The 26,461-nt window shown below is 37.4% G+C and overlaps 1 protein-coding gene across 2 annotated transcripts in view; it reads left to right on the top strand.

Annotated features, from left to right (window-relative positions):
- LOC134747730 (glycosylphosphatidylinositol-anchored high density lipoprotein-binding protein 1-like) overlaps positions 1-14,126 on the top strand; it is a 40,639-nt gene extending 26,513 nt beyond the window's left edge. The window contains exons 2-6 of one of the 2 annotated variants that reach the window (XM_063682353.1): positions 8,644-8,745; positions 9,959-10,105; positions 11,245-11,334; positions 11,936-12,071; positions 13,553-14,126. In XM_063682353.1, coding sequence (XP_063538423.1) covers positions 8,666-8,745; positions 9,959-10,105; positions 11,245-11,334; positions 11,936-12,071; positions 13,553-13,729 — 630 coding nt within the window. In that variant the 5' untranslated portion in view covers positions 8,644-8,665 and the 3' untranslated portion in view covers positions 13,730-14,126. Of the gene's footprint in view, positions 1-8,643; positions 8,746-9,949; positions 10,106-11,244; positions 11,335-11,935; positions 12,072-13,552 lie in introns of both variants that reach the window. The other variant, XM_063682352.1, reaches the window with a different exon arrangement.
- Positions 14,127-26,461: the final 12,335 nt, after the last annotated feature.

The raw sequence follows: 26,461 nt of genomic DNA, 5'->3' as shown, positions 1-26,461 counted from the left end.
ATAAAAACCCAATAGTTATGGCAACAAACCAAAATTTACCTGCTGTTTTTAGCAATTGCAAATGGAAACAACAACATCCACTCTGTATTAATTCCATATTGGGTGGCCTAAACAAGGCCTTGAGAAGAAAAGGGACTTGGGAAATAAAAATTAAAAAAAAAAACATTTACTAAAATGAAGAGTTAAGTTATGGCCATCTCTCATGTAATGGTATGGTCATTACTCCCGGATAGCTCGGGAGAGATGGGCAATTGTATTTTTTTAACATTTTTTCAAGCTGATCTCAATAGCAATATTTTTTTGTTTGTTTCATTTTCGAAAGTCAATTGTTCAAATTTTAACACTACATCGTATACGTAAAACAAAGTCGCTTTCCGCTGTCTGTCTGTTCCTATGTATGCTTAGATCTTTAAAAGTACGCAACGGATTTTGATGCGGTTTTCACCTATCAATAGAGTAATTCTTGAGGAAGGTTTTAGTGTATAATTTGTAAGGATTTTGTGTAACCCGTGTGAAGTTGGAGTCGCTAGTTAAGAAATAAAATATTCTTTAATTACATGTAAACTAATTTTTTTATCGCGTATTAAAAAAAACTATGGTCAACTACCCCGGACTTAGCCTATATCTAAGTCTACAATACGTTTACCAGGCCAAGGAATCTTTACAAACAAGTAGATTGATTCCTACGAATCCTAACACATTGGCAGTTAAAAGAAAAGTAACAAACAATTCACCCGAACAAATGAAAGTTGTCAAATCAACAATCGACGTTGATCATCGAGTACAAAATACAAATTGGTTCGCCGTCTCGTCTCCTCCGACTAATGGACTAATTAGGTCGAAAAGGGGAAAAAATCGTTTAGAGACGCTCTCGTTTTCGCTTTGGGATAGGTCAGGGATGATTTTTACGTCAGTCTTCTTTAAAACAGGGTGGACGGCTTGGATTGGCTCCTCTTGATATCGTATCCACGTTTGTAATAAATTAACGGAAGACTATTACGTTCTAATATAAGGTTATTATTACATTTGTATGAAATCTAAAATATGTTTCTATGTACGTATATCTTCTGAAATGAGATGAGATATTTATATTCTATTTTGCGGATATCTATAAAATAATTCGATCTGCATGATTGTTGGAAAAACAATTCGTTTTAAAGATTTTTGCGTCTAGAATAACAAGAATAGCAATAAAAACCCAATATCATTTTCATATAGAAGACATCATCAGTCTAAAATACTAGTTACAGCTCTTTTTGTTTATTATTTAGAGTAAGTTTTTATTTAGTAGGTATTCTGAGAGTAAAACTCATCGTTAAAAAAAAACCGGCCAAGTGCGAGTCGAACTCGCGTTCCAAGGGTTCCGTACATTACACAATTTAAACAATGTATTTTTTATGTGAAACGTGAGTGAAATGTCTTTAAAAAACCCTTAGGGGTCGGATCAAAAACTAAGTAATTAAGCCCGATTCACGCTTGACTGCACATTTCTAATACGTTTTCCTGTAATCTATAGGTAAAGATCTATTTTGTGTATTTTTTTTCAAAATTTTAGACCCAGTAGTTTCGGAGATAAAGGGCGGAATGGTCATTTTTTGGTTCATCCTAAAATTATAAAAAAAATATATTTGAGATTCCCATAATGAGCTCTTTCATTTGATATGTAACACGATATAGTTTGAAAAACTTTATTTTTTAATTTTCACATTTAATCCCAAAAGTGGCCCCCATGTTTAAAATTCATTTGTTTACGTTACATGTTCGTCTTTGGGTCACAAACATACATATGTATACCAAATTACAACTTAATTGGTCCAATAGTTTCGGAGAAAATTGGCTGTGACAGACGGACAGACAGACAGACAGACAGACGCACGAGTGATCCTATAAGGGTTCCGTTTTTTCCTTTTGAGGTACGGAACCCTAAAAAGGAAATATCATTCGATTAAATAGACATTGCAGGAGCCAAGCCACAACAGCGTGACAACTGCCGCGAACAAGCGCTGAGCAAATCATAATGAATATTTTATTTTATCATAACGGGCCCTCCCCTCCCGCGCCGCCCCGCGACATCCCCCGCAGCCCTGAACTTGACACCGAGCGAAAAATTAGTTCACAAGGCGAAAGTGAACTTTGTACAGAGTTTGCACTTTTTGAACGAACCTAGACTGAGATAAAAGAAGTTTGAGTCTTGCCAAGTTCAGACGCGGCGCCGTCGACGCCTTGACTTGCGTAAACATAACTGCCACAACGCAGTATAAATGTAACCAACCGTAAAAGATCGAGCGTATTGAATTTGTAGCTAATTAAGCACTATGCGCACTCAAAGCGTTCAAATAAGCCTTATTGCCCGGGGAAAATCCTTTTTCGAACATTTCAAAAGGCCGGAGTACACTCGTGAATTAACATACTTTGCTCAAAGCTACCAAACTAACCGCGTACGGAAAAAAACCTAACGTATTTCACGCATTCACTCAGTGTATGATGCTAATTAAAAAAGTACAGAGGTTGATTCCGCGAGTGGTTGTAGTTCCGCTACTCGCCGGTAGGTAGCGCATTTCGCTTTGACGAGTCAGCGGTTTTGTGGAGCTGATGTTTGCTGGGTTTCATTTTTTAATGAGGACCGGTATTCGGGATCGCCGTTCGCTTTGTAACGGCGCCGCAAAGAGCTACGTGCATGAAAGAGTTACAATGACGTAGCTGTTCATTTATTAATGAGTTTTACGTTGCAATGAGAGCTTGATAAATGATTAGCTAGAGCCTTAGGTATTTTGCATGTAATAGTAGTATTGCTGAATCTTGCAAGTCGAACTCATACAGTAATAAAGTCAAAGTCAAAGTCAAAATATTCTTTATTAAAATAGGCCTAGCAACAAGTCAAAATATTCTTTATTAAAATAGGCCCAGCAGCAAGTTTTAAATATTACCTTAATCTAAATATCAGGGCAATTTATTGATGCAGTTATTATTATTCTTAAAAACATTGAATTATTATACATAATTTTATAGAAGATTAAATTAAATTAGATATTATATTAATATAGAAGATTAAATAGAATAAGTCATTGAGTTAGAGAAGTCACGTTATAAAGGTCGGCTGATCATAAAGCTTAAAACCGGCCATGTGCGAGTCGTACTCGCGTTCCAAGGGTTCCGTACATTACACAATTTAAAAAATGTATTTTTTATAAGAAACGTGAGTGAAAAATCTTTAAAAAAACGGGTCGGATCAAGAACTAAGTAATTAAGTCCGACTCACGCTTGACTGCACATTTTTAATAGGTTTTCCTGTGATCCATAGGTAAAGATCTATTTTTGTATGTATTTTTTTCAAAATTTTAGACCCAGTTGTTTCGGAGATAATGGTATGGTGGGGAGTAAAATGGTAATTTTTTGCCTATGTTCTTGAATAACTTGACCTGATAGTGACTGTTTGTCCTAAAATTATAAAAAATATATATTTGAGATTCTCACAATGAGCTCTTTCATTTGATGTGCAACACGATATAGTTTAAAAAACTTATTTTTTATTTTCTCTCCTACCCCCAAAAAGTGGCCCCCGTGTTTAAAATTCAGTTATTTACGTTACATGTCCGTCTTTGGGTCACAAACTTACATATGTATATCAAATTTCAAATTAATTGGTCCAGTAGTTTCGGAGAAAATAGGCTGTGTCAGACGGACAGACACACAGACAGACAGACGCACGAGTCATCCTATAATGGTTCGTTTTTTTCCTTTTGAGGTACGGAACCCTAAAAAAAGAAAGAAAAAACTATGTCTCCGATCTCCGGGTTTTATAATGTCACATAGATATCGGGCGTAAAATAAATTCATTATTCTTATCACACACTTACAAATCTTACAATTTTATTCGTCGCGTATAAGTAGGTTTAGATATGTAGAGAAGTGTAAGTAATTTATTAATAAGAATTTATTAGAAAACTAAGTATAGGAGCTACATCGTTGTATCATTCCAAAGTAAATACCTATCATTATTTTTAGTTACCTACATTACTTTATTTCAATTACATAGATAAAAACACTGAAATAACTAGGTCTGTTGAAATAACTAGGTCTAATTAGAATCCAGCTACTTATTAGATTAATTGCCAGTAAGTACGTTTTTTTCTGTAACATCTAGATTTATGTATTTGAGACATTTTTGCGGGTTCTCTTTTTGGTCCTAAAGCTAGTCTATTTAATTAATTTAATTAATCTTTATTGCACAAAATAAAATATAGGTACAAAAGGCGGGTTTAATGCTATAAGGCATTCTCTACCAGTCAACCTTCGCTCAAAGAAGAGAATTTGTAGGCGGTGCAAAATTATGATTACATATACAAGTAATATACTTAAATAATGCATTGCATAGACATACATACATACATACATACATACATACATATATTAGATCGGTATATAATATTCATATTGTAAATACATACAATATACATACCTACAAATACATAAGATATCAGATGAAACTTATAAAACAGAATCACTAAGAATTTATCATTCTGCCAGAAAAGTACACATATGGATTTTTTAAATGCAAATCTATTCGGACACTGTCTAATTTTAACGGGAGACTATTCCAAAGCAAGCTACCTGAATGAATTATAGTCCAAAATATTTTTCAATATCATAATAATTTAATTAGATTAAAAAAATATTGAATGGTATTGACAACTATTATATACCAAATTAATGATTAGACCGTTAGCTTTATAAGGACAGCTCGCGGAAATACCTACATAATTATGTACAAAGTACAAACATTTAGACCCCTGTTCCCTCCATTTTTAGCTGGCTTTGGTAGATCATTTCTATTCGTCGGGATCTTTGTTTTTCTGTTTGAGACTCCCTGAAATCTTGAAGACGGCTAACAGAAAGAAAGAATAGGTTACTTGGTCCCATGTATAGGTCGCCGCAGCCAACTGCTTAAATTACCCAGCGTATTATAGTTGGCTGAAGAACAACCAGCCATCGTGTAGTCATGTAGTTAATTTGGACATTGATTGATGAATTTGATGTTCGGTTAGGTTAAACCTAGGTTAGTATTTTTCTTATTTTATTTATTATTTATTTATTTTATTTTATCATTTCTATAAGTTTTTAAGGTTACATTTAAATCACTTCGCTGAGTGAACCAGTCGTTTTCAAAGAGCTGACTATCAATACGCCAAGTTGTTAAACGTTGAGTGATTTTCTATCGGCCTAGGCGACTAATTAGCTGGCTAACTTAACCCTCGGCATACCAGGTGTGGTATTAGGCATAGGTACAGACCCCAGGCTCTATTCTGATTAAAGATTGAAAAGTTATTATATTATTATCAAAAATACTTTTTTATTCATACGAGGATATCCTCAAAAATAAGGAAAACATATAAAAATGCAAAATTATTACTGGTATGCCGAGGGTTTACCAGATGGCTGCGACACACATATATATTGTAAGTATGGGTGGAAAATCACGATCACGATCTATGCATGGAGTTTCTATTTACTGTTTTTTTATTGTGGCGTTATAATGTAAGTTTCATAAAATAAATATTTCTTTTTGGGAGTATTCGATCTTTCCAAATAAATGTCAAAATGAGATACAACTAAAATGAATATGGAGTATTACTGCAATGTTCTGCCGCCAGAGTGCAGTACTAGTGCATAGAATAATGTATACATACTAGGCCTTAAACAGTTTTTTGACAAGTTTTCACTATGACATTGATTTATCAAGGCGGTTTGTTTACAGGTGGCCTACCGCGAAACGCGAAAATCGAAATTTCGTTATCTGCTATTCTATCGATCGAATAAGCAAGAGTGATAGAGAGGCAGAAACCGAACTTACGATTTTCGTGTTTCGCGGTAAGCCCTGTGATTATGCTAAGTGACGCTCTCTAGCTCTCTACGCAGTTTTGCGTAATATTCCCTATTTGCAACGTTTAAATACATGGATGAAAGATGGATATTATATACCTACTCTAAATCTACCATATAATAATAACCATAAGATATAAGATGAGATAAGAACCTAAACCCTGAGCCCTTAAGGCATCCGAATATTACTTAAAAGCTTTTCTTACCATTCGGACTTTTTTATAACTATAGGTAATGTAAAGCAAACATCCCAGTGCTCGACATGCTAATGCCCAAGACATGGCACCCTGCTATCAACTAACCACAAATAAAATAACATACCTAACTAACTCCAATGGCTAAGTAAGTTTAAAGGTGACATGTACTTATTGGGACAATCACGAGCACTACGATAGACGTCTACCTTATATCATTCGTTGATTAAATTACACACACGTATTTATTTTCATAAAACCTTTTGAGCATTGTGATTCATAAACAATTATTTATATTACCTACCTAAACAAACTGTGATTTATATTATTTATTATTTAATTCAGATTTTTATTAAAATAACCACCTAACTGTACAAAAACTGCAGAAAAGGATCTCTTACGTCAGCCCTTTACTCGTATAATAATACTGCCCGTACAATCAACCGCGCCACCTAGTGGCGAATAGCTAGTTCTCAACCACACATGTAGATGACGCATGTGAGCACATGACTGTGTTGCATGTATGATTTGAGGACTAGCAGAATGTTTTATACTTTCTAATAAGAAAATTTTCAGCAAAACGTGTGTGATACTTACGTTTGAAATCCTATTATTGATATCTTGACGTCCATTCGTCTTGTCATCTCATGTTATTTGTGTTTTTTGGGGTTTCTAGGAATAAGTTAATACGATTCTTTATTTTTCTGCTTTACTGACAAGCGACTCATGCCAAACCCCTGCCAAACAATATTAATAATATTTTTTTTAAATGGGGCAGTGGTAAGTATTTTATAAATTATCTATATGTACCTTACGTAGTACCAATTCCGGGGGCCCTTTATAAAAATACCTATTATTATTATGAGTCCCCGGCAAGCACGGTTCTCCATACAAACGAAGTTACGCTCTAATTTTAAAACGACTAGCTAGATTGCTCTGAAACTTTGTACTTACAATAGGATAAGGTACATCTAGGTCTGTAATTTGTTTATGTAGCTTAAGATACAATTGTAAAAAAAATACAGCGAATTTAAGGTTTTCATACAAAACTTGTTTTTCCTCTATTTCTTTAGTTTTATATACAAACTACTCGTAATTAAAGACCTAGATATACCTCATGTCATTGTATGTGCAGTTTCATTATAATCCAACACGTAGTTTTAAAATGAGAACTAAACTCCGTTTGAATGGGAAGGTGAAATTCGGCCGAGTTTGGCGGGGACATTTAATAGCACTAAGAAAAGTTTAATGTTTTCAAAGATAGATATAACTCCGTAATAGATGGATACAGTCTAAGGAAATTAAAAAACGTGCCTCGAAAATCAAGAAAATTTGATTCTCGTTCAGAGGGCGCTACTAGCTTTGGCCTACAGTCGTATAGATGGCGTTGACGGTTTCGTTTGTTATTTAACAATTTTAACGCATATCAGTGAAAGAACATGGGTCAAAATCATAAAAATAATTAATGCAAATAAAAAAAATCATTTATCATATTTAAATACATTTTATCGTATTTTTATAAATCTTCATTTTTAGTTTTAAAGTGTGTCGACAGATGGCAGTGAATTTACTGGGGTTACAAAATTTACTATGACAGTACCGCTCTAGTATAAGTTACTCTATGATGTTATTTATTACTGGCATTGTATATTTAGATATTTTTCATTTAGTCATATTATTAGCTTATAATTCTGAGTTTCGCCAGATGTCATTTCCAGATAAGAACCTCCATGGCTTAAAAGATCAAAGACGAAAGTCTATGACAACTCTTTAAAAGAGTAAAGAAATTCGGAAATCAAAATTGTGAACCGTGTCAAAATCGTGTACGAGCCGTCTTAAAAATAAAAATACGCTAATTTATTTTGGAAAATGAAATGATAAATTTAATGTCTATTTGAGTTTAGCCTTTAGGGTAAGTGATTAGGTATATGTTGTTTGTCCATGTCCTATTTGAATATACACTTAGCTGAGCTATATTGGTTATATCCGCAGAAAACGAATAGACCCGATTCATTTACGCCTGTTATCGATTTTTTATATAGGATTAATGTATGTTTTCGTGATAAACATTATAGCAATATTGCACTGCCTGCATTAATATTGCCAATTTGGGACTGAAACTGTAATATATATCAAATAGTCTCGAACAATCACATGTACCAGCCGACTTCAGTTTAGCAATCTAATTTTTAGCCTCTATATCAGCGTTTTTACAGTTTACTGCAGCTAAGTTTCGTGAGAAAACGGTTGTCAATTTTCCGGAATCTTGTTTTTTTATATGTTCAGGTTCACTGATTACTTTGTACGATTGATTTCGAAGGTTATTATTTTGTTTGAAAGGGTATGCTTTCTTTGGTGGTCATATTACTCCGATTGTCATCAATTCAGGGTATAATGACGGGAACCTAGAAAATTGAGGTAACTTCTCAAATTTTATAGGCATACTTATAGCGATTTCAGTGCATTTTTCCTCAAAAAATACCAACCTGTGAGGTGGACCTGCTTCACCTGCGATGAAGACCGTAAGGTGATGGCATTTTAAACTCTGTTCCTATGTTGCTTGATACAGGGCGGGGTTCGAAGCGCGCGCTATGGTGCGGTGGAAGTATTGCCTGGTGCTGGCGCTGTTGCTCTTGCGGACCGACGCCAAGGACGACGATGATGATGAAGAGTTAGTATTGTTTTATACCATTCTAAACATCAATTATCTACCAACCGGTTATTTCATCGAGTGCCCGATTAAAAATACGTGAGTTAAACCGTAAAATTATGTTAATAATGTATTATGTACTAATCGCATTTAAACTATCGTGAGACATATTTCAAAATATTTATCAGTACGGTTTATGTCGGTGAGACCGGAAGGAATGTCTCCACTAGGTTGTCGGAACACATACGCAGCGTAAAGAACATGGACACCAGGAACTCAGCGGTGGCAGAGCATGCGAACGATATAGGCGCGTCCCATTTCATTCGTTTCGATAAAGCGAGATTACTGGTACGGGAGAAATGTTTTGTGCCGCGTAAGATTCGCGAGGCGATTGAAATTGCACGCCGCCCTAATTTCAATCGGGACGGAGGCTGGATGTTGCCACCTGCATGGAAGCCTATAATACCTAGGGTCAAGCGGCAAGTGTGTTGTGACGATCGCGGGGACATAGTGAGTGCAGTGTGCTTGACTTCGTTCGATACAGCCGCCCTACCAGACCTTCACTTGACGACTCCATCTGCGGACTGCCCCGCGCCCTCCGCCCCCGCCCCATCAGCGCGTGCGCAACGAGCGACGAGGCGGGCGGCGCGGGCAGTGCACGACGTAAGTACAACCGCCGCGGACACTCGTGCCTGAGGATGGATTCCCAAAGAATCCGAAACATGTCGCCAAAACGGACTAAAAATAATAGTGAGTAAAAACCGTACTGATAAATATTTTGTATTATGTACATGACAATACAATAAATAAATGATAATACTATTTAAACATTTATTATGATTACAACTCTTGTCGATAAGTAGACCGTGTTTTATGAATTTCAGGTGGTATGTTCCTAAATGCCAGTGTAGCCAAAATTCACTACTAAAGGCATGTCTGTCTGTATGTTCAATTTGGTTTGTATGGAAAGTTGTCATTTGATCTATGGCCAGACATTTAACTTTAATTAGATAACTGAATAACGTTGATTTGAGGATCTCAATATGTTAGTTACAAATTAGACATAGCTCGTTGGTACTAAAATACAAAAAGTTGCTAATTATCATATTTTTGCGTGTCGTATTCTCTGTTCAAAAGCCGCACCTGAGGATACGACCATGATAAACAGTAATATGAGACAGATAGATAACCCTGGTTGTCTGCGGTAGAACTAACTTATGTTCAGCTGTCACAGAGGTGAGGAAAACGATGACGAGGAGGAAGACGAGGCGGACGAGACCGACGATGATGAAGAACGTCCGGACACGATGGATATACCTCCGGGTCGGCGGACGCGGGTGTTAGGGACGCCGCCGGGTCAAGAGGGCGTTACTCCAAGCAGGTTAGTTTGAACTATATACAAATGAAGAAAACGTCCGAACACGATGGATATACCTCCGGGCCGGCGGATGTGAGTGTTAGCCACGCCGGGCCAAGACGGCGCTACCCCCAGCAGGTTGGTTTGAAGTGTTTGAACTATATAAAATATCAACCTTGTCAGCCAATTTTAAGAAAAAGTATTTAAACTTCCGCACAAATTCACAACCATTCCTACACAGCTGGGGGTCCTGGCTTAGAATTGCGACATAGGTATTTATTTGTCGATTATGTATTTATTTAAGTATCTTTATCGTCGCCTAATTTATTTATTTTTATTTTATTTTATTATTCAAATTAGTTACACAGCATTACAGTATTACTACCAAGGCACTGCGAACTACAAAACAAATAAAAATACAAAGATACAATACCCTACGAGAAAACACAAAAATTTAAGTATTTAAGATTTGGGCGACGACATAACAGCGTGGCTCCGTTGCGTCGTCTGGCTTGGTGTAGAATTCGGCAAGTTGCCCCGGGACCGCCGAAACACCACACCCTTCGGCCAGAAGTCCGCGCTAGCGATGGTGTCCTGCAGCGGCCGCGGCACGCGCACCACAAATGAACTGAAGTGCACATAGTGACGCGACTGTAGCTGGTGCACCCTCAGCGTATAGCCAGTCTTCTGGCGGATGTACTCCACCACCTCGTCGGCTCCGGCGGAGTAATGCAGTTGAGACACGTAGAGCGCCTTACTCGGTGTCGCAATTCGTAGACCGGAATTAACCGGCTCCGCAGTGCCACACAGAGTCTTACGGGGCGACCTGCGTGCCTTTCTCTTCCTTTCCACCAGTGTGAATCCCTCCTTATCCACATTGGTGCGGGAGGACTTCTCTAAAAGGGGAGCCCGTGATTTACACGCCTTAGAAGGCGCGTTGACCCGGTTAGCTGCGACAGACTGACCGGCGACGTCAGCATAAGCACGCTGACGTGACTTGGAGGAGTCTAATAAGTCTAATACCCTTAGGTAGCTATGTTTTGTTCGGAGCTAGTTCGGGCTATATAGATCATTATATAAGATTGATTCTACAATTTTTTTATACATATACGCAAACAAGCACGCGGCATCAAAAATTTGATAAAAATGTCTTTGTTCAACAGGACAACGAAGAGGGCTCCCCTCGAGTGCTACGTATGTGGTTATAGAAGCGAGATGCCGCTACGGTCGTGCCTTGATCCTGCAAAATACAGGTGTGACTTCTAGAATCATAATTTTGTAGTAGTAAGCTCAGTATTCTGAAAGTATTAGCATTTTTTATCTTTTTAACCTTTTGAACGCTTTTCCTCAAGCGTCAAGACGTGGCCTACACGCCAATTAATATCTCGACTAGTGAATGACGAATATAAACCTTATCTGCCAGCAGGACAATTGCTTTGACAGCGTCCGCCATGACCACTTTAGTGATAAAACTCCCGTGAGACTCAAACATATTAGATTATTTTAAACCGGGTCACTCACGTATATTAAGTCGAATAGCTCGACATGTTTCGTAATACAAACAACTGTTTCGTGTTTGTGTTTGATAATACGTGAGTGACCCGGTTTAAAATAATCTAATACCACTTTAGTGGTCGCTGGCGTGGCAGGCACGACAGCACACGACCTATTTAGTGGCTTATTATAAGCGCCCATGAATCTTAATCTGGGCCGCAAGTTCTAATAATATACCAATCGAATGTCAATCTTACGTACTAATTCAATATAGGCCTTGTGTCTGAAGTGCTGCATAAGGTCATTAGAACGCCTCTGCTTTGATAGGGGTCAGTCTAAGTTATGTATTCTTTAATCCAGGGTTCATTCAGTGACATGTCACAACTTGGATGACAAGTGCTTCACAACAGTGATATCAAAGGACAAGGCGTACGTCGCCGTCATCCGCGGCTGTCGCACCGGCTGCGTCGGTTCTCCGGACACTACGTGCTGTGAGGTGAGTATACCTACAAGATCTATTCTTAAATCTAAAGTCCACTCAGTGACATGTCACAACTTGGAGGACAAGTGCTTCACAACAGTGATATCGAAGGATAAGGCGTACGTGGCCGTCAGCGTCATCCGTGGCTGCCGCACCTGCCTCGTCGGTTCCCCGGACCTACGTGCTGTAAGTTACCTACAATTGTATAAGAAAAAAAAATCCTGTTGTATAATATTCAAAACTGCTACTTAAAGGTATGATTATGAGCGCATGAGAGACAATATAAAACTTCTTGATAGCGTGAAGGTTACATGGTAGCATATACGTTCTTGGCGCTGTGACGACTATACTTACGATGACTAGACGCTTTTGGTTTCCTAATGGTAGCAAACTCTTTGAGCGCATCACATCCAGGAGCGTTAGACAATGCTATACAGTGTGTCCTTAGCCATTGGATAAACCCTGAAATCCCATGTAGGGTTACTTACTACTTAGGAATGCTCTAACGTTAATTTTTTTTTATTAGAACAAAAGATAAAAAAAATACATTTACAAATAAAAGTTATTTCCAATAATCGACATCAAAAAGAAACATACTGTATTAATCATTGGCAGTTTTTTGACAATTTGTTCGGAAAGGTTCGGTAAAAATATGACATTTGTCAAAAAGTCAGAATCTTATTAATGTCATAAATAAAAAAGATAATCAAAAAGGTCGAAGAAGGTTTCATACTATACTATGAGGATGTATTACCTCAGGAGCTACTAACACAATACAGGCTGCTACAAAGTAAAAAAACATAATTTGTTAATTTCTTCGTAACCGCTACACCGGTTGTTATGATACTTTGTATACTGGTTCTAAATAACCTAATGACATTTCTGCTTTGTCCAATGGCTAGGGAAATTCTGTAGTATAATTATTTTACTACATGTTACAAAACTGTAGGGCGGATATTTTAAAAGGGGCAGCTTCTTGATGCAATGATGCTACGCGAAAAAGTCTTGAAAGTCCTTCCCAAACTTACGTTCTTTGAGCTTGATTGTGTTTGTTTTTCGTCTTGATGTGTCTAATGATAATAATAGACCTTTATCATCTGTGTCAGATGTTTTAAGCAGCATCCCGGTCCGGTTACAATACGCGTTCGTTGCTGTAAAGCCCTATACGAGAGAGGCTGTATCCCTCGGCCACACGCAGCAGGTGTATGCTCCCCCAGGTGGGCGGGGGTTGGAGGCCTGCTCGTGGCGCCTCATGCGTTTCTCTTGTAATAAGGAGAACCAGCCATCGTCGTGCTTGGATTGACCATCATGAATAACACGACGCCACATGGGTCGGTTTCAGACATGCAGTTTCTGCCATCGCACAATCCTTAAAGCCTTAAAGCGCAGCATTGGCCGCCCGACCGGTCTTTTTGCGTCTGTAACCTCTCCTAACAAGATTTGAAGTGGCAAACAAGTGAGATTTTATGTGTTTAAGCAAGCCTTATTTGTTCTAGCGAGACCGCTGCAACAACCAAGCGTTCGCGATGCCCATAGTACCGCGCGCGCACTCCGATAGCTCAGAAGCCGCTCCGTTATTATCCATCGCTGCCAAAACCACGCCTTCCAACGTGGTGTTCTTCGTCACGGTATTGCTGCTTCTGCAGACGGTGGTCAAGGTGGCCTTTGTGTAACATAATACAAAATGTTGGCAATGTAGTGCCGAGCGCGCAAAAACCTTTTTCATCCACCGCTGCCAAGAGCATTGCTTGGAACATGCTGTTCTTCGTTACCGTACTTTTGCACACGGTGGTTAAGATGCCTTCCGTGTAACAGTTATAAAGTGTTAGCAATGTCTATAGTGCCCAGTACGCACGGAGTCTAGGGAAACCGGTCAATCGAGTATCAAAACCTAATCTACTTGAAAGACATTTTGGTAATTTTTTTAAAGCTGGTGGACTACCCACGTCCTAACCTTAACATGTATGTGGTAACAAATATTTCTACTCATTATGTGAAATGTTGGTGCGGTTTTTGTGATGTTTTATTACTGTCTTGTACACTGATTTTATAATAAATTTTAAATCAATATTACGCATTCTTCTTCATAACACTAAACACTTCACTTGATAGACCTTTGCCATGTCAATGTCGGTGTAAATCATGCTTACAGCCCTAAGAATAACCAGTGTTTGGTGTACGGTGTCAAAGTAATCTTTACGCTGTCATGTAAGGTTTAGTATATTTGTGTTCAGAAGAATGAGCGCTTGCTTTATATGAAAAGATAAGATAGAACGTAAAATAGACTTGATTTATGAAGTAAACCACTTTTTATATCCATTTGTCATATCATACCACAAAGCGTCACGCACGCGCCAATATCATTGGTGCAAGCTAGAAAACACACAAAATTTCCTTGAAACCTTAGTAGCTTTTAAAGCATTGTGAATTATTATTCTAACAGATGCTTTTGCAGATGAGCTGATTATACTTTCAAGCGTAACTAACTAGAATAGTAAAGGTTACATTACGATATTTAGAAATCTATTTTAAAGGTTTAAAGCTAATGACAGAAGAACACGATACACACTTAAATTTAGATTTTCAATTCTTTATCGCAGAACAAAAAAATGTTTAATTAAAGCCAGCTAATTATCCCTTATTAACTTGTTACAAAAACTCGTGAAAAGCCCTCGATCACACATGGCCCTTGAATAATTCATTTTATTCAGACTTCCGTCCCGGGCCGGAAGTGGGTTCAATTGGGCGGAAAGGGCTTGACCGCGGGTCGAGTGACCCTTCCCTTGTCGCCTTTCAATCATAAGGCTGTGAGGGCAACCTGCCCTTTATAATTTGACAAGGGATGCAAGGAGGCTTTGGTGTCGATAAAAATATCGATATGTATAGACGAATTGATACCTATTTCGATGGATGCTATTATCGAAAAATATCGATATTGTGAAAACTATTTGCCCTTACTTAATTTATGTATAACCTAAGTTGGTAATGGCAAACATACGCCAAATTTTATACATACTAATTTATAAAAGTTTACGACTGCATCTACGCCAGTGATTGTTTTGGTGTAAATCTTCTATTTATTGATCCGCAAGGGGGGGAGATCTACTCGTTAAAATCAAAGTATACAATACATAAAGTAATTTAACAGGCAGTCTTATATCTTTAGAGCGATCTCGTCCAGACAACCTTTGGGTGAGCGCTTTTTTTTGCTTTGTTAGTCGTGTAAATGTAATTTGTCATGCCTTGCTAATTAGAACTAGATAATATATCGCATCGAATTTATGACAGATCTTAATAGAAATAATTAATTTACTACTTAATATTACCTACTACGTTTAAGATCAAAATATTATAAATGATGTAAAAAAAACTTTGCAATTAGTATGTAAGAAAAACGTTGCATCCAATAAGTTTGTAAAGGACTTTTTTATATGAATTTTATTCATTCTCGTCGACCGTCTGTTTCCTTTCGCTCCATCAACCCCTGTGTAAATCACGTGTGAAAACAACCCACAGGAAATTCCAATAAACCCGACGATTTCCCTCCAAATACCCTCATTTGGGGTGTCCAGTGCGTTAAGGAGCCAGCTCACTTGTCTCGACATATGGGGCAAATCGCCTGCGAGGGAGAGACTTTGTTAAATCTATAGCATATATTGCAGTCGGCTTTCACTTTAATTTGTAGTCAATAAGGTTCAGAATAGAGCGGTTTAAGTATAAGTTGTTTCTTGTCTTAATAAATTTTTGAGGGTGGGAAAATTCTCGATATCCGGAATATCTCGAGCCGGACCGGTTATTTTTATTGGGCATAAACTAGGGTTGTGGCAGAGATTCGGGTCGCGAAGTTTGGTCGGACATGCGAGGGTGGATATTGGCCCAATTGTAAGTTTGATTTTAAAAAGTTTGATGACTTTTGTTTTACGAGGGTTCTTTTGATTTATTGAAATATTTGTTTTGGTGTTATGTTAATCAAAAATATTTATATCAGAAGATTAAAACTTTGGAGGTCAGTACAGTTAAATTAGGAATCTACCAGGAAATCGAACCAGGTATTTACAAAGTATACTTAATCAGATTGCACATTAGGCTTAACATATGAAAATATGGGTGTGGTAGTCGAAAATCGTGGATTCAAATCTTGGTTGTGCTGTATATAGCTGCAAAAATGCTCTCGATTAAAATGCAAAATTATGACTAAAAATTCGGTAATATTTTTACACAGACATGAATTTAATGATTTTTAGAATTGTTAAAATTACTTGACTTGAAAGTGTAACACTGTTTCATTCTAGTATAAGTAGTAATATTGTTACAATAATCTGTATAGAGACTTCCGAGATATTCATCCTAGTTTCTTCTGGGTGGTTTATCCAGGAGCCATCAGCAAATTATCAAGTGATCAAGCTAGTGGACGGACCGACGCAGTATTGGTACTATTTAGTACCTTAAATAAAGTGTATGGGCGGAATCCGCGCTATACATTACAAACACTAACAAGCCTCGTAGGTGGATGTACGAGACCTGTGGGAGGGTTTATTAACATTTTTATACAAAAAGTGTTGTTGGCGGTATCAGTATTGCTACAGCGGTGCTATACATTTATATAGGTGGCTATACCGCCGACGCCGGTTAACTGCATGATATAAACGTTTGTTATTTCATACATTGAGGTATGGAATTGCTTTCGTTAATTTCAATTGGTTCCGTCAATTTCACACAGATTTTTACCAAAACACGTGCTCACATCGTTAGCTCGTCCGTTTACCGAACTCTGCTCCTTGCGTCCAGGTGTGGACCGTTAGCACAAAGAGATGGTATGATCGATCGTGTCATTTGCCACGCACCGTCGGTCAGTGAGTTTTGCACAAACTTGATAGGGATGTGACTTTCTCGATACGTTTTATTTGGCGAGACGCCAACGTAGTACGTAGGTGCCTAAATACAAACAATACAATATACACTCGATTATATAATATATATTATTGTCATAATTATAAGGTCAAAATTTGCATTACCCGTACAAAATACTACATACACTCTTACAGTAAAGTATCCAATAAAGTAATTATTTTTAAGTCCGAATAGATTTAAGTAAACAATATTAGTCTTACCACGACTCCCTTAACGTCTGCGTAACTTACTTTCTATACGTCTCGCTTGCACTAAATATGCGAGTACGAGCGAGATGCATAGCAAGTAAGTTACGCACACGCTAGCGAATATGTCAGTGTCAAGCTGGTATTAGCCGTATACAGTAAAGTACATGTAGCCGGTCAAACAACTTTGTCGGTAGAAAAAGGCGCGAAATTCAAATTTTCTATGGGACGATAACCCCTACATTTCATTAACGCCTACATTTTTAAATTTGCCGCTTTTTTCTACTGACTATTGACGGAAATGGCTTGACAGACTACAGCATCACTTAGTTGCAAAACCATCGAAATATTGTCATCATATCATATCAAAAGATATTTCTCAATTTAGAATAAAAGTATGTTTCAGAATTACTGGAAAAAAATTTTTTGTTGCGTCTTCTGTGAAGTAACATCTAATTTAGCGGGACGAAATAAAATATGTTTCTACTAGCTTTTGCTTGCGACTTCGTCTGCGTGAAATGATAATAATGATTAATAAAACAAACTAACCTCCATATAAAATTTCATCTATATCGGTTTAGTAGTGTAACAGACAGATAGACAAGGTTACTTTCGCATTTATAATAATTATGTAGGTATTAGCAGGGATTAGGTAACTTTTGAATTGAAGTTGATACCTTACAATTGATCGACACTAGAACAACCCTAGCCAATCGCGAAACGTTTGACACGTATTATTGACCGAATGATCAATGATCTACGGATATTTAGATCAATAAAATTATGCAAAATCATCGTCATATTGTCCTGTGTTGACCTTTTTACTTATATTTTGGGTACCGAACATTGCGTGTCGGCTGTGCTATTGGCTACATGGGAAGTGTTGCGATGAAACTAAAAGCTATGAAAACGCACGTCGTGGCATAAATATGCAGTGAAACAAGTATAATATTTCATGTATTTTGACACTAAACATCTTTGCCTCAGAACGGAACTAAATTAGGCCATTCTTGTATCGAAATATTTATTGTACATATGGATCGAAAATTATACTGAATATAGGGTATACTATGTACCTACCTACTAAAAACCTAAATATAAATTGATAGAGAATACACATAAAAAAAAATTGTTAGTCTAAATACTGAGAAAAAAATTGTACTTAATAATATTTTTCTTTTATGTAGTTTCGTAAAATTATAAAAACCGGACACCGAGGGATCCGTACAAATTTAACTTATTTTTAGGGTTCCGTACCTCAAAAGGAAAAAACGGAACCCTTATAGGATCACTCATGCGTCTGTCTGTCTGTCCGTCTGTCACAGCCTATTTTCTCCAAAACTACTGGACCAATTAAGTTAAAATTTGTTATACATATGTAAGTTTGTGACCTAAAGACGGACATGTAACCTAAACAAATGAATTTTAAACATGGGGGCAACTTTTAGGGGGTAAATAAGAAAATTAAAAAATAAAGTTTTTCAAACTATATTGTGTTATATATCAAATGAAAGAGCTCATTATGAGAGCCTCAAATATATATTTTTTATAATTTTAGGATAGACAGTTTAGAAGTTATTCAAGAAAATAGGCAAAAAATCCCCCCCCCCCGTTTATCTCCGAAACTACTAGGTCAAAAATTTTGAAAAAAAAAAATACACAAAATAGATCTTTACCTATAGATCACAGGAAAACCTATTAGAAATGTGCAGTCGAGCGTGAGTCGGACTTAATTACTTAGTTATTAAAACGACCCCTGCGGGTTTATTAAAGAAATTTCATTCACGTTTCACATGCAAAATACATTGTTTAAACTGTGTAATGTACGGAACCCTTGAAACGCGAGTCCGACTCGCACTTGGCCGGGTTTTTTATTTTTATTTTTTTACAAATTTATAGTTTTGAGATGTTTCCCTGTAGTTATAGTGTAAGACGATATTACTTGCCAAATTTCATAGTTCTAGGTCAACGGGAAGTACCCTATAAATTTTGATTCCCTTGAGAGTTTCGAAATATACGTTTTTTTGAGGCATAAACGGCCGTATCTTTTTTTTTAAAGTTAGATTTTTTGACAGCTTCAAAGGACTATAGACCTAAGTATATGATTTAAATTTCAACTTGATACCTCTACGCGTTCCCGAGATAAATGGGTCTTGACCACCTTGACAGACAGACGAACGGACGGACAGACAACAAAGTGATCCTATATGGGTTCCGTTTCTCCTTTTGAGGTACGGAACCCTAAAAACCTACCTAATTATATTTATATTTTTCCATAAAGGTTCATCGCCTTGCAATGTTAATGCACTTTTGAAATGCATCCAAATCATGCGCAGTTATTTCAGTGTTAAAATACTTTGGCCAGACCGTTTCGTTGACCGTCGGTGACCATTTATTTGCGGATGTTTTTTGTTGGCACCCCGCCAGTGGTCGGCAGACGCATAAAGACGTCTTTTTGTCTGTCTGTATGACTCGTTATAGCTCGGAAAGAATTTCACTTAAATTTGAGTTAGTCGTTAAAGCGGTAAATTACAAAGTTCAAAAGTTCAAAGTTCAAAGTGTTTTTATTTGTGAGTATATTATGTCAAACTGTTTACAGTGATTACACTGAAAAAACAGGTTTTTCTTAATCAAAGCTTTATTTCACAGTAAATAACGTACACTTAATAGATTTTTTATTATTTAAAGTCTAGTATATAAATAACAAAATGACTAGGTAGATTGTTTGCATTTCTTTTTATTATAAAAAGTTTTAGTTGGCCTAACTAACTGATTAACACAATGTCTGTAAGGCTATCGAAACTAATTTTGATGTTACCTACATTTTGTTACCTATAATAATGCCTAACCGGTTACGGGTACATTATTTAAATTAAATAATAAAATTACCAGGTATATTCGAATTTAAACTATCGTGAGACATATTAACTTAGCTAACTTAGCGGTTTCACTCACGTATTTTTAGTCACTCGCGCGACATGTTTTGGAGAGCCTAGGTCTCCATTTCCTCTCCGAACCATGTCGCGCGAGTGACCAGGTATATATATTGTTTCCATTTTTTTAATAAAAAAGTCTGGTTGGTCTAACACATTGCCTGTAAGGCTATCAAAACTAATCTTGTTGTTGCTATATTAAAAAGAAAATAGTTATATCAAGTACATATTAGAAATCTAGCACGATAGATGCGTAAGGGACCAGGTAAAAACTTTACGAATACCTTTTAAACTGCCATATTAGTCGGTCTGCTGAGACCATATATTCCATTTTTATACCCGTGTCCAGTAAAAACAAAAATACGAACGCGCTTTCAGAATTAAAAATAAACAAACAGTCAGTGCTCAGGGTTATCAACATGTGTTGACCGCGTGTGGACATGCTTAACACGTTTATGCCAAATTTTATATCAACTGGCGAGCACTGGCCTCAAGTGCAGTATTTTTAGTACAATTAATGGCCGGAATTTGGCTCCCGGCGTGATGCACTGGGTTGAAAAATATTGGCTAATATTTTTTTTGCTTAGGTATGTATTTATCGCTGCTGTTCGATATCCCTTGAAGAACAAAAGTAGTTTAAAAACCTTAAGTGAAACCAGAGTGTATAATTACGGAAAAATAGAAAGAATAATATCAAAAGTTATGGGATGTTTTCTCGTATTACCTATTGAGCTCCCTGCACACTGTGGGGCTAGATCGATTGGTGTGAGATTGTCCCATAATACTTATTTCATTAATTTATATTAGGAGAGTAAAGTGTACCCACGGATTATTACACACACAGCTAATCTGACTTAAGTGGGCAAGACAAACTTAAGCTAAAAATAACTTGCAGAAACTTTTCACGTTTAGTCAATCTTGCCGTTGGCTGCTCAACTTGCTGTCAGTACGAAACAGAACCCTAATAAGTACTGAGATTTTCATACTGAAATACTTTGGAAACTTCTACTATCGTCGTACTGGGATCTCTGCCGAACGTACTGGTTTGCCAGTCCGTTGGGTCACAGAGGAAGGGACGAGTAAAGTGGACTTGCGCCTGCGCAACCGCTTGTTCACTAAGTTCACGCGCAGATGACCTCAGCTATTCTATTTGGATTCGAGCTCTTATAAAGTCCTACGGCGATGGGGTGTCGGCGGTGGGGTTAAGGTATCGATGTACCGAGATCTTAGTTGGTACCCTGCACGTAGGCGGCCAGGAGAGAGTGGTCGCTTACGGAGTCGACCGAGGCGGGACTCTGAGTTCGGCAGCACGACTGGCGACCTTAGATGTCAAACGCCAACAACGTAAAGAGAGACCGAAGCCCTCGTACGCGTATACGTATAACGCGTCTGGCTAACACTATTGTACCACCTGCAGTAGAGTCTTTAAGATCAAGTTCGGCCTGGCCAGCCACATTCGAGCCCATAATAGGCGTAATCCATAATTGCTGAGGTCGCCGTCGTCGAAATCGATGAGGAGGACTATATATATTGGGATCGAAACTATCCGTTTACAAAATGAAAGTTTCGTTCTTATCACATTTTCCTGAAATGTCCGAGAACTTTTTCAACTTTCCGCAATTTGCACACCTGTAGTCGCAGCCATTACATGACATATTGCTGTATGCGAGACTAATAACTCGATGCCGATACCTATATCACATGGAAGATACAATTTTCATATTACTGAGAAATCAAGGCAATTTTCTTAAAGTCAGGGTAAAGAATTAGTAGTAAGTATACCACCTAATCATGATAAAAATTCAAAACTTCTAATCAACATGCAAACTCCATATCTCGCCCGTAACTAACCCAAAGCGCAAACATTCGAGCACCTAGCACAAGTCCAAAAACGTTACCACTTATAAAGCCGAGTTATCTCGGCCTCGTAAGGACTCTATTTTAAGTTTCGGACAGTGCCCGCATGCGGCTGAAGTGGGGACGTAAAGAATATTCGTCGGTACGGTCGCTCGTAAAATATTTGGCAAAATATTGGCGTTAACGCATTGTGAGTCATATGAGTCATATATTGAAATATGCTAATATGACCAGCAAATATAAAAAAAACTGAACTATCTCGTTTGAGTCTTGTTGTTTTAAGTTACTTTCGCGTGTATAATATTAGTAGGGATAATGTGGATATTGTTGATATCCGGAGAGGAAAATGATGAATACATGTTTATGGAAAAAAAATATTGGTTAGTTGGTAAGGAAATAGATTGCCACGTTAGTTAATAGTTCCCACAAATTCAATTAAAAAAACTCAAAATTAAGTACATATGTAAATAGACTCGGCATACTACGAAGGGTATGAAGTTCCACCCGCGGCCATAGATTAGGCTGTTCAGGCGCGCGGCTGTCGCGGGCTAATTGTTGGTTGTGCAAGCCGGGACAATGCTGCGCGCATGCATTTACATCCAGATTAGGCGATACAGCGAGCTACTAAGGCGAAGAACCTAGACTGCGCACACGAAGCCACTGCACCGCACGGTAAGGCGGAGGCACGGCTTCGTGTGCGCAGTTTAGGCGGTTTGCACCGTGATACATGGTTTAATGGATTTGCGCCGCGCCACCGCAGTGCCGCGCGGCGCAGCGTGGCACCGCTACGTGGGCCCTTCGCCTAACGTTTGTACTAAGCTCAAGATAAAACCTACAATGAAACTAATGCGAGATAAAGATAGAAAAAACTGCAGCGGTACAACGATTCTATTAAAATCCAATTTACCTATTCAGAAGTGATGGACTAATATACTTATATATAAGGAAAAAAATTAAAATTTGAAATTTAATTGGCCATAAAACCACAGTTGACTAACAATATCAAGGTCTGGCTGAACTATATGTATAAGCTGAATATGTTAGTAATACTTTATACGATCAACTTTTAATGCCTACATGGTAGATAAGAGTCAAACTCGATATTGCGAAATATTATTTTATAGAATATTTCAAGATTTCATTAGCTAAAATACATATATGGACCACTCTTCTTTTTGCAATTGATTTCATAGTGAAAATTGTTTACTTAATAAATGTATGTATTTAGCTCATAGGATAATAACATATGGTGATACCTTGATCTGTATGATTAATACAGGTAACTACTTAAGTTTCTTTATTAATTAAGATTTAATCCCATTCTAGTAAATAATACTGTTGTGTCTAATACAGTACTTGCCTTCTCCACCGAAGTCCTAACTCCGTTCCTTCCTGTAATGTATTTAATGTAAGAATTTAGACAATGCCAGGACCATTATAAGTTTCCAATATGACGGATGGTTATTGCCGGTGGAGCTGTCTGCGCTGGTCACTTTACATTTGTATCTGCTTATTGCGCTGATTAATAGCTATTGGTTTGAATAATTTCGAGAGTTCGTGTAAATTTATATTGCGAATAGTATTTAGTATTACAGCTAAAATCAGTCGGGTTGGGGGTCTTGTAAGTCAACATTTTCCTCGTGTGAACACTCTTTAATACTTCATTTATATACTTAGTCCGTTTAAGCTAACTTTGCACCGATTTGAAGAGAGAAAAGTGAGGAAGTGTCATTGATATTTTTTAATATAAATTGGACAATGACGACACAATCATACTTTGTCATTGCAAATGCTATGAAGAATTAACTTGATAATTCTAGCAGGCAAATCCGTACACGTCATTGAAATAAATAAAGTAAACCTAGGCAAATTGGATCACAGGGTGAATCATATCAGTCTAAACATATTTAAAATATTACTTATGACTGACGTCACAGGCTAAGTGGAGAGACGTACGGCGCAATTTAAGTGCGCTCGTGTCAATGCAATGATTCAAATAAAGACGGATTTTTCATCTTAATCCGATTCTTCCTGTGATCCGATTCTCCTCGGTCTACCCTACATATTGAACCATAGGTATTCAAGGATACAAAGACAGAGTAGGTAGGTATGTTAGTTCTAGTAAGTAATATTGTACAACTACAATACAGATTTTAGACACTGTAAGTAATAACCAAGCTCAATTTTATTGGTCTTAGGCCGACATAACAACATTTGCATTTTATGTGTCTACCGTGAATCATAATATATAGGTGTCTAATCAAAATATCAGTAATATCATTTTGCAATAGGTCAACGCGGCCAAATCCGTCTGCGCGAAATTCCGTACACAGGCGTATTTTTCATACAACAGTAGGTACTTTACTATCAACTGTATCGGTAAGCAAGCAGCTTTATGTTACAGCAGTCGAACGTTTCCATTATGGTAGAGAAGGGCCTGAAAATAATCAAATAATAATGGTGCATCACCACACCACTGCAGCAGCTAAAATGGTAAGGGAATTTAGCCGTTTTGCCAGAGGTTTCTTGTGCTCTTTAGCTGACGGTTAAAAAAATACCCTCGTATGGTGATCGTGACGGATTTGGCTGCATTGACCTTATGTCAATGTTTGCATCTTCATTCACAATTTGGCACATACACTCGTCCATTACAGTCCACAGTCATACCCCACGCATCCCGCGCATATTAAAACATTATTCAAGGCGGCCATTACCATAATAAATGTTAATAAAGTCGCCGCACATGCGCATTAGCCGCTCGTAAATCTCGCGTTCGCTATTGGTTTTCAGAACGGCCTGTATCAATTATGGCGCGGACTTTGGTGAGTGCGTTTGCGCAGGTATGTTGCTCTGCTTTGTCTGCTGGTGGTCCTGGGTTCGAATTCTGGCAAGGTTTTGATTTCTGTCTCAGGTTTACTCCATAAACGGCGTTGTTGGTAAGCTATAGGGATATTTTCCAATCATTTATAAGTAGATATAAGTAATCGTGCTTATATAGATAAACGTTAAACTTATCTTTCGTCTAGCGCCCATACTACAAGTTAAGATTATGTATTAGCTCTATTTCAGATTGTCCTCGAATATTTTTGTTTTTAAATTTGGCCTGTCATAATGTGGATATAATAATAACATTAATAACGACCGTTGGCCGTTTTTTTCACTTAGTCCAGGTTCTCTAGAACAGTTTCGTATGAAAACTATTAGACTGCAGTTTGACTTCTGATTCTTGTAAATAGTGGTGTTCCTAGGTTTTAAGAAACCCGATGTTACTAGTTTGAAAGGTGGTCCCCCATCAGCCACACTACCTTAAAAAGTGGAGCATACATACCGACGTCGTCCGGGGCGTGCATAATCCCGCGCGCCCACGTGTGATGTCCCCGGGACTCGCCTGTCGCTAATTGCATGCTTTTAACTCTTTCTACTATTTTTACGTCTAGTCCTAAGGTCTTTATTTATAAAAGTCCAGGGGGGTCTAGCCTAGGTGTTTGTTCCTCAATCACCCAAAAAAAACTGAACACCGTTAGTTGGAATTTAGCCTACGACATATATACATGTAACATGGGTTATTTTATAATTATAAATGTCCGTGCATGTCAATTGTAATTATAATTATACTTTCTACTAACACACCTAATATAAGTTACTACTAACATAATATGGATTATTTGTATCCGAAATAAATGCTTTTATTTCATTTCATTCATTTCATAAATGTCGATATTGTCCATAGGTACAATTCTAATTCTATCATTCTCTAAGGGGTTGATATGAAGCGGGGAAAGTTAGGGCAAGTACGACTACAGGTACTATATGGTCATACTAACGGAAGGGGAGGATCAACGTTACAACTTTTATGCGAACGAAGTCTCAAGTCGCGGGTAAAACCTTTGATACAAAGGTATGCTGCACCATCTGAATAGTTTTGTAGAAAACATAATAAAGCCTGACCCGGGTTCCATTGAGGCGCATTGCATTGCATGGTGCAACGCTGCAGTCGTTATCGGTCAGGCGCTGACCTTTGAAGATGGCCTCTCCGTGGGCTATAGGTTAACCGTGGTAAATTTGGGACTAGGAAATGTGATAAAAAGTGCAAACTGCATTTTTGAAAGTATCTCCACAATGACATAAAAGAGTTTATTAGTCAAAGGATACACAAAATGATGAGGTTGTGCTAGGTCTTGTAAATAGGTCAGAAAGAGCAACTAGGTATCTAATAGGTCAGGTGATGAAATGAAATGATAGATATGACTACATGGGGTCATATCGCTCAAAATATGCTTAAGGGTTAAAATATTAAAGTTTTTACAAAAGTACGACTCGAGTTTTGCGTTCTGATCTTTTTGTTTACAAAATTGAACGTTGTACGTAGGTAGTAATAAAATATACCAAATGAATATTTGCAATATCAGCCAGATTCGTACATGCATGCGTATTGATTATCTTAAGTTGTTGATGGAAGAAATGACAGTTTTGACACCGACAGATCACTATCATAACGGAAACATCGATAACTATCAAT

This window comes from Cydia strobilella, chromosome 15, assembly GCF_947568885.1.
Source record: "Cydia strobilella chromosome 15, ilCydStro3.1, whole genome shotgun sequence".
Taxonomy (NCBI): Eukaryota; Metazoa; Arthropoda; class Insecta; order Lepidoptera; family Tortricidae; genus Cydia; species Cydia strobilella.
The sequence above is the reverse complement of the archived record's forward strand: the minus strand, read 5'-3'. Positions and strand labels throughout refer to the sequence as shown.